The 12365-nt window shown below is 39.4% G+C and overlaps 1 protein-coding gene across 1 annotated transcript in view; it reads left to right on the forward strand.

Moving 5' to 3' along the window:
• slc12a2l (solute carrier family 12 member 2-like) overlaps positions 1–12365 on the forward strand; it is a 62530-nt gene that overhangs the window by 21091 nt on the left and 29074 nt on the right. The window contains exons 8-10 of the mRNA XM_088336675.1: positions 694–821; positions 4395–4479; positions 4542–4693. Of these exons, the coding sequence (XP_088192801.1) occupies positions 694–821; positions 4395–4479; positions 4542–4693 (365 nt within the window). The remainder of the gene's footprint in view (positions 1–693; positions 822–4394; positions 4480–4541; positions 4694–12365) is intronic.

Here is a 12365-nt window from a genome sequence, read left to right on the forward strand (position 1 = left end):
GAGAAAAAAAAGAAACAAAAGGAAGAGAAAAAAAAGAAGGAAAAATTTAGAAAAATAGCCAGAAAAAAAGAAAAGAAAGAAATGTAGGGAAAAGGTAAATAGAGAACAAAAAGAAAAAAGTAAAAGCTCGGAAAAAATAAACACAATGAGACTTTTTTTTAAAGGAATTTTTAAAAAAACTGGAAAAAAACCACGGAAAAAAGTTTGTGTTGCATTCAAATAATTTCCAATTATATCATCTTGTTGCCAACATGTGATTAAGTACAGTTCTGTATCTTACAACCGACTAAATAAGCCCCCAAAAATGTTAATATTATGCAACAAAATATATCAGGAAATAAAAAGAAATGGATATCTTGTGAAAGAATTGTTTGTAGGCCGTACAACCTTTGCAATAGTACACGAATCAATTCATTCAAAAGAGAAAAATCATTTTGCACTGCCGAAAACTCAGCAAAATATAACTTGATGTCAAGTTTTGGACATGTTTGATAATGGGTTAGTTGCCACACTTGGGATTATGGTTGCTCACTATTGTTTCAAGCGTTGCTCACCGACTTTGTGTGAACGCTCAGACCCGTAAGGAAAATTACAGGGAACATTGCTTATAAGACATCTGATCAGTTCTAATAGGATTTCTTAACACTAGCTGTTGATTTGCACTTAAGTGAGATTCTTCCATGACTTCACCAGCGGCCATACTTGTGGAAAACCTGGGTCCGGACTTCAGGGATGACGAGACTTTCTTCTCCGTGTTCGCCATCTTCTTCCCGGCAGCCACCGGGATCCTTGCCGGAGCCAACATATCCGGAGACCTCAGGGTATGTTACTTTGAAAAAATGATAAAAATACTATGATTTAGGACAGGGGTGTAAAACTCATTTTAGCTGGGAGGCCATATAGTAGAAAACGAATTCTCGTGGGTGCCAGACTGAAAAATGAATGGCATAAATAGTATGCCTTAGCTGGAGGGCTAGGTATCTTTTCAGAGGCTTAGAATTTAAATATAACCTCAGGGATGTAGGATTTTATTATGAAACGATTATTTATAATGATTTTTTCCCTGAATATTTTCACCACATAAGATTTAATCTTTTGTGTCAAGGCCAGAACGGAATTAGGACCCAATTGTGTAACGTTTACCACAAGTTTTATTGAAAGAAAGAGGAAGGGCTTGCTGGACGTGGGAAGCAAGTCGCTCTCGCAATCGGGTTGTGATCCAAATACAGAAGTGGACCTTCCGAAGCGGGAGATGGCGGTGTCAGGGACAGAAAAAACGGTCGATTGCCGGGACAGGAGAGCAAAAACGTGGTCGAGGTCAGAAACGGGTCATAAGCCAGGACGGGAGAGCAGATGTGGTCAGGGTCAGAAATGGGTCGTAAGCCGGGGACAAACAGGAAGATCAGGAACGGGGAGGTGAAAAACGGGTGCAAAAACGGGACAAGCGGGAGTCAGGGTCAAAAAGGCTTGCCTAGTATCAACAGAGGTTTGCAGACGGACTGACAACAGGAGAGGGACGGGACTGGGTTTAAATAGGGACAGGAGGCCAATCAGAGCCCTCCGCGGTTGGCGCCAAATGAGCAGGCACAGGTGATTCCAATTGGTAATCATGACACTTTTGAAGTTTCTATAATAATAATAATAATTAATAATAATTTCCTTGTATTGTCATTCTGTGTAACAATGTACACAGAACGAAATGTCGATTGCACCTGACCCGTTGTAGCGAGCCGATGCAGCCGCAGCCAACAGAGGGCGCCGCAGACCACTTTTTAAGTCTTAGGAATGACTCGGCCGGGGCGCGAACCACCGACCTCCCAGTCTCAAAGCGGGCGCCTTACCATCTAGGCTACTGAGCTGGTCAATTAAGTACAGGGGCTGCCCTACTTACGAACGAGATAGATTCAGGACGATCGTTTTTAAGTTGAATTTGTTGCTTCAGTGCTTTATTTTGTATGGAATGTATGTTTAAGGATTGTATAAGTAACCTGTATTCTTTTGTACTAAAAAATAACAATTTCATAAAATGATATGCTTTATAAAGATAAATAAAGTGAAGTTCAATTTACTTTTGGAAGATGAGCTTCAAAAGTTTGGCGACTTCCTCCTCAGTGGTAGAAAGTGGCCGAAAAAAAGTGATCCAACCATTTTCTCAACCGCATCAAGCTTTCTTATTGCACTTTGATTTAAAAAAAAAACGCTCGCCTCTTCTTTAAACTTTACACCATCCATATTGAATGGATGCACGAGATATTAAACTATAAAACAATAAGTTCTTAGCGCGCTGGAGATACGGTATATGGTAGTATGTTTACACACGAACTAGGAAGAGGAAGCAGATTTCTTTTTCGGGGTGGATGCCGGTCACGGCGGAAAGGAGTAATACAGTACTGTCCTCTACTCACAAAATCTAACTTACAGCAATGTCCGGATATTTTTCGTTTTCCCGAAAAAAATCTTCGTATCTACTGTTTTTCGTACCTCGAATGGTCGTGAGTAGGGGAGCATCTGTATATGTAAAAAAAAAATAAAAATAAAAAAATAACAATTTTAAAACTAATACAGTCTGGAAGATGACAAAAAATAACCTATAGATAGTAATTTAAATAATTGATTTAATGATTAAAAAATGTCATCTTTTTATTTTTTGATGAAAATATTTACACAAAGATATGTTTAATATCTATTATACAAATTTATTTAATGTCTTTCAGGGTTCTCCAGTCTTTTTCAAGCTAAGAACTTTCTTATTAGCACAAAACGCATCCAGTTTGACATGCATATCTAAAATATCAAATTATCTTGTTATTACTATGTTGTTACTATGTCATTACCAGGTTAATTATTGGAAGTCGGGTTAAAGAAACTCAGTCAACCACAAAAAGAATAATTTTACTAGAAACTCACAATGACCCAGGACTGGTGAGTTATTCTCAGAACAGGTCTGCGTGCACCTCAGCTGTCCTCGAGGGGCACCCTGGTGCCCGCTTGTACCAGGTTGGAGACCCCTGGCTTTTTACTATTTTGTGCTATTTTGCGAAAAATAGTATTTTTGACCTCTGTTTTAAGTAAAATAACACCTGGATGTGTTTCCTCAATATTCTCTGGTTGACTAATAGGTGCTTGCCAGTGGCGACCGGCTTTGGCGACATCCAGTGGACATATTTGATACTGCAAGTCATTGTTTGTTGCGATGTGGTTAATTTTTCTCATGTGCTTCTCTCAGAAATGACTCTCAAGCCTCAGAAAATGATGTGGCGAGACAGTTTGGCCCGCGGGTCATGAGTGTGACACATGTGATTTAGGAAAAATGCGGCACAGTTCTGAGGTCATGGGTTCAAATCCAGCTAATAGCTATTCTGTTCGGAGTTTGCATGTTCTCCCTGTGCTTGCGTGGGTTTCCTCCGGGCGCTCCGGTTTCCTCCCACATTCCAAAAACATGCATGTCAGGTTAATTGGCCGGTCCAAATTGTCCCTAGGTGTGAATGAGTGAGTGAATTGTCTGTCTCTGGCTGGCAACCAGTTCAGGGTGTCCACTGCCTACTGCCAGAGGATAGCTGGGATGGGCTCCAGCACCCCCGCGACCCTTCTGAGGATAAGTGGCGCAGATAATGGATGGATGGATGCAGCACGGCAGCGCAGTAGTTAGCGCGTGTGCGGCACAGTTCTGAGGTCATGATATCGAACTTCCTGTGTGGAGTTTGCATGTTCTCCCTGTGCTTGCGTGGGTTTCCTCCGGCGCTCCGGTTTCCTCCCACATTCCAAAAACATGCATTTCAGGTGAATTGGCCGGTCCCTAGGTGTGAATGAGCGAGTGAATTGTCTGTCCCTGTGTGCCCTGCGATTGGCTGGCGAACCAGTTCAGGGTGTCCCCTGCCCACTGCCCGAAGATAGCCGGGATGGGCTCAAGCTCCCCTGCGACCCTGCTGAAGATAAGCGGTGCAGATAATGGATGGATGCAGCACGGCTGCGCAGTAGTTAGCTCGTGTGCGGCACAGTTCTGAGGTCATGATATCGAATTTCCTGTGTGGAGTTTGCATGTTCTCCCAGTGCTTGCGTGGGTTTCCTCCGGGCACTCTGGTTTCCTCCCACATTCCAAAAACATGCATTTCAGGTGAATTGGCCGGTCCAAATTGTCCCTAGGTGTGAATGAGCGAGTGAATTGTCTGTCCCTGTGTGCCCTGCAATTGGCCGGCAACCAGTTGAGGGTGTCCCCTGCCCACTGCCCGAAGATAGCTGGGATGGGCTCCAGCACCCCCGCGACCCTAATGAGGATAAGCGGTGCAGATAATGGATGGATGTATCTCAGTTTATCGTGCTGGTTCGCTATATAATGGCTAGCAAGTAACTCCAAACACAGGTCCAACCATATGAATGGTGTCCATCTTTGAAAGGACCCCCAGTCTGCCATCCCTAAAGGAACGCTGCTCGCCATCCTCATCACGGGCCTCACCTACGTGGGCGTGGCCATCTCGGCAGGTTGGTCCCACGTCACCGTCTCGCGTGGTGACGGCGCGCTAACCCGGCTGAGGGTTTTGCAGGCTCTTGCATGGTGAGGGACGCCACGGGGGACGTCAACGACACCATCATCGACACCGTCAACTGCACCGAAGGCGCCGCTTGCACGCTGGGCTACGACTTCTCCATCTGCAAAGAGGGAGGATGCCAGTACGGCCTCATGAATGACTTCCAGGTAATATGGCTGCAGCTACAATGTCAACACACAGTATTAGGGGTAGAGTTGGGAGCAGTGTTCAGATTGAGATTCAGATATACTTTATTGTCATTCTTGTACACGTGTATACAGAACGAAATGTCGATACATCTGACCCGCACAGTTTTCTTGAATGTACAGATATAAATAAAATGTTGTATTGAGTTGGAGTATTGAAGTACTTATAATATATTAAATCATTATAGGCATGTATAGTATTATACAGTAGTGCAAAGAGTGCAAGAGGAGCAGCTTACCAGATGTGCAAAATGGGCAGTCAGGTAAACAAGTCACTATACAATAACAATAACACTGGAGTACGATAGTGCAGAGGAGAACAGATGTGCAAAGGAGTGGCTAGGTATATAGAACTCCTAGTAGTGCAAAAAACAAAAACAGACAAACAGATGTACAGATTAGCAGCAGTGTAGACTTACTATGTGTGTGATTGACCATTTAACAGCCTAATGACCAGGGGGACAAGACTATTGTGGAACCTGGTGGTCCTCCACCGCACACTGCAGTACCTCTGCCCAGAGGCTAGCAGAGTGAACAGTCCATGATGGGGGTGAGAGGGGTCCCTAATGATGTTCTTGGCTCGGGATAGGCAGCGCTTCTGGCCAATGTCCTGAATGGAGGGGAGAGAAGTCCCAATGACTTTCTCTGCTGTCCTCGTCACCCTCCTCACACTACCCCAGTCGGTGGCACTGCAGCCTCCACACCACACAGAGATACAGCTAGTCAGGATGCTCTCTATGGTGCCCCTGTAGAATGTGGTGCATTGGTGGTTGGGCACCTTACTTCAAAAAAGTAATACTTCTTCCAAAAAGTAACTGAGTTAGTACTGGAATAACTCTAAAGTAGACGTAATATGTTAACAGGGAAAGTAACTATTCCCATCACTTTAAAAAAAAAAGTTCTATGTCAAAGATTTTCTGAGCAGGATTCGAGACGGTGGGGAAGAAGAGACATGTAGTTGTGTCATCGACAGGGTTGGGTAGGGTTACTTTAACTTGGTTATTTTGAATTACTTTTGGATGACTCCAATACCAAATATGCTAATAAAAGACAAAAGAAACTAAATATGAATAAAATGACTAATTTTTGTGCAGGCTTGGGGAGTAACGGAATACATGGAACGGCAAAAATAATGTTGGCAAGCTGTTTGAATTTATTTTCATTTTGTTTCTGTCGCATTTTATGTTCGTTTTGACAGAGATCAAAGAGATCAAAGCCAGGAGAGAAAGCTTACCACGTGTTGTGAGTCATCATTTTATTCATATTTAGTTTCTTTTGTCTTTTATTAGCATATTTGGTATTGGAGTAATCCAAAAGTAATTGAAAGTAATCCAGTTAAAGTAACCCTACCCAACCCTGGATAGAACCATGTAATGTTTATTGCACCTCACCAGCAGCAGATTTCTCATTTACTTGAAGTGCCACAAAAATAAACAGTAAACAATATCATGAAATAACACGCATAGAGACGTACATAAAGTGACACAAAAACATACGTAAAAATGCGCAAAAACGCGCAGAAACATCTGTAAACACACACAAAAACCTACGTAAACACTGAAAAGGTACATAAACATATAAAATGTACATAAAGACACACAAAAATCTATGTAAACACGCATAAAATCGTACGTAAACACGCACTAAAACATACGTAAACACACACACAAAAAAAACATTTGTAAAAACGCACGAAAATGTACACAAAAACGTGCAAAAACGTTCAAAAACATGGACAATGAGGTACCTAAACAGACAAGAAAACCTACATAAACGCTTAAAAGGTACGTAAAAACATGAAATGTACATAAACACGCACAAAAATGTACGTAAAAATGTACGTGAAAATGCACAGAAACGCGCAGAAATATATGTAAACACACACAAAAACATACGTAAACATGGACAAAGACGTACATAAACACACACAAAAACCTACGTAAACACTGAAAAGGTACATAAACACATAAAATGTACATAAACACACAAAATAACATACGTAAACACACACTAAAACGTACATAAACACACACAAAAACACGTATAAACCCACAAAAATGTACGCAAAAATGCACAAAAACGTATGTAAACAAACACCAAAACGTACGAAAACATGCACAATGTGGTTCATAAACACACACGAAAACCTACGTTAACACTCAAAAGAAAAAGTATATAAATACGCACAAAAATCTACATAAACACGCACAAAAACGTACGTAATCACTGAAAAGGTACATAAACACATTAAATTTACATACACACACACACACAAAAATCCACAAAAAGAAACACCAAAACGTACGAAAACATGCACAATGTGGTACATAAACACACACGAAAACCTACATAATCACTCAAAAGGTACGTAAAAACATGAAATGTACATGAACACGCACAAAAATGTACGTAAACACACACAAAAACGTACGTAAACACTGAAAAGATACATAAACACACAAAATCACATGAACAAACACAAATATCTACAAAAACAAACACCAAAACGTACGTAAACATGCACAATGTGGTACATAAACACACGCGAAAACCTACGTAAACACTCAAAAGGTACGTTAAAACATGACATGTACATGAACAAATACAAAAATGTAGGTAGAAATGCACAAAACGCGCAGAAACATATGTAAACGCCCTCAAAAACGTACATAAACACTGAGAAGGTACATAAACTCGTAAAATGTACATAAACACACACAAAAATCCCCAAAAAACAAACACAAAAACGTACAAAAACATGCGCAACGTGGTACATAAACACACACGAAAACCTACGTAAACACTCAAAAAGTACGTAAAATCATGATATGTACATAAACACGTACAAAAATGCACGTAAAAATGCACAAAAATGCACCGAAACATATGTACACACACACAAAAACGTACGAAAACACTGAAAAGGTACATAAACACATAAAATATACATAAACACACACAAAAATCTACAAAAACAAACACCAAAACGAACAAAAACATGCACAATGTGGTACATAAACAAACACGAAAACCTACATAATCACTCAAAAGGTACGTAAAAACATGACATGTACATGACGCACAAAAATGCACGTAAAAATGCACAAAAATGCACCAAAACATATGTAAACACACACAAGAACGTACATAAACGCATAAAAGGTATATAAACACATAAATTGTACATAAACACACACAAAAATCTAAAAAAAAAATACAAAAACGTACGAAAACATGCACAAAGACGTACATGAATACACACAAAAATCTACAAAAACACGCACAAAACATGTGAAAAAGCACAAAAACGTACAAAAAAACATGTAAAACCCATGTAAACACACACTAAAACGTACGTAAACATCACAAAGATGTACATAAACACACAAAAACCTACTTAAAGACACAAAACTTACGTAAATACACACAAAAAAACATACGTAAGCACACAAAACGGATAATATAATTAGTTAGACGACCCCGTTACTGAAAATAAAAACGTAACGGTGTTATTCATAACAGCGTAATTGGTCACTAGCTGCGAGTGGTAGGCAATGCGTGGAAAATGGCTGTAATTTATACAGGAACAAGAAATATGTATGGAGCAAACGTGAGAACACAATTCACGGGAAAAAAGTAATAAATTTTGGTATTTTTATTTGTAAAACTATGAAATACACCATGGCTGAATAAAATAAGAAAACAGACTTGGACATTACGTAGAAATGGAAATATTTGATACATTTGAAGACAAAAGACAAAATGGATATGGAGTGTCTCGGCTACAATAAGTGTTAGTTTGCAAGCTATCAAGATTGCACAAACCACGAAATATAAAGGGTACACGTTTTCTTCGATTTTTTTTATTATGTGGCTATTTATAAGCAGTTTGAAGAGGAGTATATGCTCATTTTTAACTTTTGGGTTTCAGTAATCTGGGGGTAACAAAATTAGTTTTTAAATGAAGAAATTAGCGCAAAAATGCGGTCGGGATCAAAAACGGGTCGTGTGTAGTGTTTGTGTGTGCGGGGACAAAAGCGTGACTGTTATTGTGAGTCGCAAGTTTTGTGCGTTAAAGAATCAACACATTGTCGATGGACGCCTACGCACACACATGCACCCACACTGACTGTTGCGGAGATTTCTGTTCTCCCCTGTGACATGTAAAACCAAGCAGTGGGTTGGGGTACGTGTCAGTTGGGACCAAAGTTCCCTGTCATTTTCCACGGGTCTGAGCGTTCACACAAAGTCGGTGAGCAATGCTTGAAACAACAGTGAGCAACCATAATCCCAAGTGTGGCAACTAATCCATTATCAAATATGTCCAAAACTTGACATCAAGTTACATTTTGCTGAGTTTCCGGCAATGCAAAATGATTTTTCTCTTTTGAATGAATTGACTCGTGTACTATTGCAAAGGTTGTACGGCCTACAAACAATTCTTTCACAAGATATCCATTTCTTTTTATTTCCTGACATATTTTGTCGCAAAATATTAACATTTTTGGGGGTTTATTTAGTCGGTTGTAATATACAGAACTCTACTTAATCACATTTTTAGTGGAAGTAAAATGTTGGCAACAAGATTCACTTGATATCATTGGAAATTATTTGAATGCAACACAAACTTTTTTCCGTGTTATTTTCTAGTTTTTTTTTTAATTCCTTTAAAAAAAAGTCTCATTGTGTTTATTTTTTGTTCTCCATTTACCTTTTCCCTACATTTTTTTTCCTTTCTTTTTTTCTGGCTATTTTTTTAAAATTTTCCTTCGTTTTTTCTCTTACTTTTGTTTCTTTTTTTCTCAGGTTTTCATTACTTTTTCATTTTGGTATTTTTTTCTTTTTTGTTTTATTTTCCCATTCCCTTAAGTCATTTTGTGCATAATTGTACATAATATTTGGTCATGTTAAGATTAAAGAAGCAAAAACAACCTGAAGAGCCGTTTCATTGGAAATTATTTGAATGCAACACAAACTTTTTCTTCTTTTTTCCGTGTTTTTTTTCCACTTTTTTTTTTTAATTCCTTTAAAAAAAATCTCATAGTGTTTATTTTTTCCGAGCTGTTACTTTTTTCTTTTTGTTCTCTATTTTCTTTTTTCATACAATTCTTTCTCTTCTTTTTTTATGGATTTTTTCTAAATTTTTCCTTCTTTTTTCACTTCCTTTTGTTTCTTTTTTTTCTTAACTTTTCACTTCTTTTTCATTTGGGTATTTTTTTCTGTTTTTGTTCTATTCCCCCCTTCCTTTAGGTCATTTTGTGCATAATTTTACATAATATTTGGTCATGTTGGGATAAAAGAAGCAAAAACAACCCGAAGAGCCGTTTAGGACCCGAAAGAGCCGGTTCCTTTTAGTGAGCCGAGCCGAAGAAGCCGGTTCTCGACCAACTCTACTAACTTTACTCAACTTCGTTCTACTTCGACTCGACTTCAAAATACCGCATTTAGGACACAACGTCAGGGGAACCCGTGTATTTTCACCTTCATGCACTGTAACTTTGACTTAAGTCGCTTCTTAATTAGTAATTTTGAGCCCTGATTTTTGTGCGCCGGCTAGATTTTCTTGTGCGCTGAGAATGTGCGAGCGGTGCGCAATTGCGCACGTGCGCAGCTTAGAGGGAACACTGGTTGGGACCCCATCAAGAGATTTCCAAGATTTGTCACCAGTGGTGGGAATAACGCCGTTGTAAATAACTGTGTTATGTTTTCAGGAACGGGGTAACCCTTTTTTTACTGACGGTCAAAAGCAGTGCGTTTACTTTTGATTCAATTGAGTAAACTAAACCATAACATAGAACTGTAAACACTAGGGTACACACAGCGCATGCTCAGTAACAATGTGGCATTATTTGTAGTTCTTATGTTATTAGGCACATAACATCACATAGAAACAAGGATTGGATAGTCACTTTATTGTCAAGAAACGGGTCGCGAATCAGGAAGTTGGAACTCATTTGCGTAGACCACAGGTGTCAAAGAGGCGGCCCGCGGGCCAGATCAGGCCCGCTAAGGGATTGAATCCGGCCCGCGAGACCACACTCAGAGAAGCGCAAGAGAAAAACAAGCTGCAGGTTGAAATAGGTCAACTTGATGTTGCCAAAGCCAGGTGCCTCTCACAAGACACTGTACTTGTATTTCTCTCTCTCTCTCTCTCTCTCTCTCTCTCTCTCTCTCTCTCTCTCTCTCTCTCTCTCTCTCTCTCTCTCTCTCTCTCTCTCTCTCTCTCTCTCTCTCTCTCTCTCTCTCTCTCTCTCTCTCTCTCTCTCTCTCTTCCACCCCTTTTCTCCCACTCTCTGTTTCTGTGTCTTTCACTTTCTGTGTCTCTCTCTTTCTCTTCCTTTGTTGCTCTTTTATTATCTTCATCTTTTATTATCTTGCTTTTTTCCTTTTCTCTCTTTTCTCTTTCTCTTTTCCTACCCTTTGCGCTTTCTTTTCTCTCTTTCTCTCTTTCTCTTTGAATTTCTTCTTCCTCTCCCTTTCTTTCCCCCTCTCTCACGACTTCTCTTTATCTCTTTTGTTTCTCACGCTCTCTCCCTCTCTCTCTTTCTTTGTCCCGCCCTCTGTCTTCTTTTCCCTCCCTCTTTCTCTTATTTCTTTATCTCTCTTTTTCTTTCTCTTTAATCTACTCGTCCGGCCCCCGACAGAATGTTTGTTCTATCGTGTGGCCCCCGAGTTAAAATGAGTTTGACACCCCTGGCGTAGACGATCCGTCACTTTAATTGAGAAAGAAAAGTTGTCCCGCACACAAACGGACCAAAAACAAAACAAAGCAGGCTCAAATGCAGGCAAAACTACAGACTAGGCATTTAACGGGATTAAACAGAACTTGCAGGAATCTCTCAGAATGTTACACCGAAGTGCAAAAAAGTCCAACAAGCAAAACAAGAATAAACAGGTATCAAACAGGCATGAACAGGTTTTCAACAAGGGTAAACATCGATCTGGCCAAGGGCAGTTCCAAAAGGCACGTTTAAGTACCCATAGGAGTAATCAGGAAAATGCAGGTGAGCCAGTGTCAAGGGGCGGGGCCAGCTGGGCGCCATGACAACCGTGTAGGACATGACATTTATATATGAGGTGCAGTTGCCTACTTCTACTTGACCAATGTTTCAAGATGCGAAAATTGGATTCATTGATTTTACAATGCAGTGTTAAACACACGGTTTACTTTTGTCGTGTGAAAATACTTAAAATGCTTAAAACAAGCCTACCCTTTTCTCTATTTCTTAGTCATACACCAGTGGCAGAATATTTTGCCCATTTTTAGTATGATTTTCCTAATATCAGATTAATGTTTTTTTTTCTTATTTTAATTTTTTCAAAATAAGTATAGTAGCTAAAATAAACAATATATTTTATTTTTCTTTTATTTATATATCATTTATCTTATTTTATCAAAAATATAGGAAAAATAGAGAACATTTAGAAAAATAATACCTATAATAAACAGATACATAAAATGCCCCCAAACAAAAGTAAAGTTATAAAAATAAAAGAACAAAAAAAACAGTATGTTTCCCAGTTTTCCAAGTAAATATAAATTCCATGTTTGGACAAAAGAAGTTACGAGACACGGTCAAATATGTGTTTCCTAAACGGTGAACGGAATCAGGACCCAGATGCGTAACGTTAA

The sequence above is a fragment of the Urocampus carinirostris genome, chromosome 5 (assembly GCF_059441175.1).
Source record: "Urocampus carinirostris isolate Australia breed hairy pipefish chromosome 5, RoL_Ucar_1.0, whole genome shotgun sequence".
Classification (NCBI taxonomy): Eukaryota; Metazoa; Chordata; class Actinopteri; order Syngnathiformes; family Syngnathidae; genus Urocampus; species Urocampus carinirostris.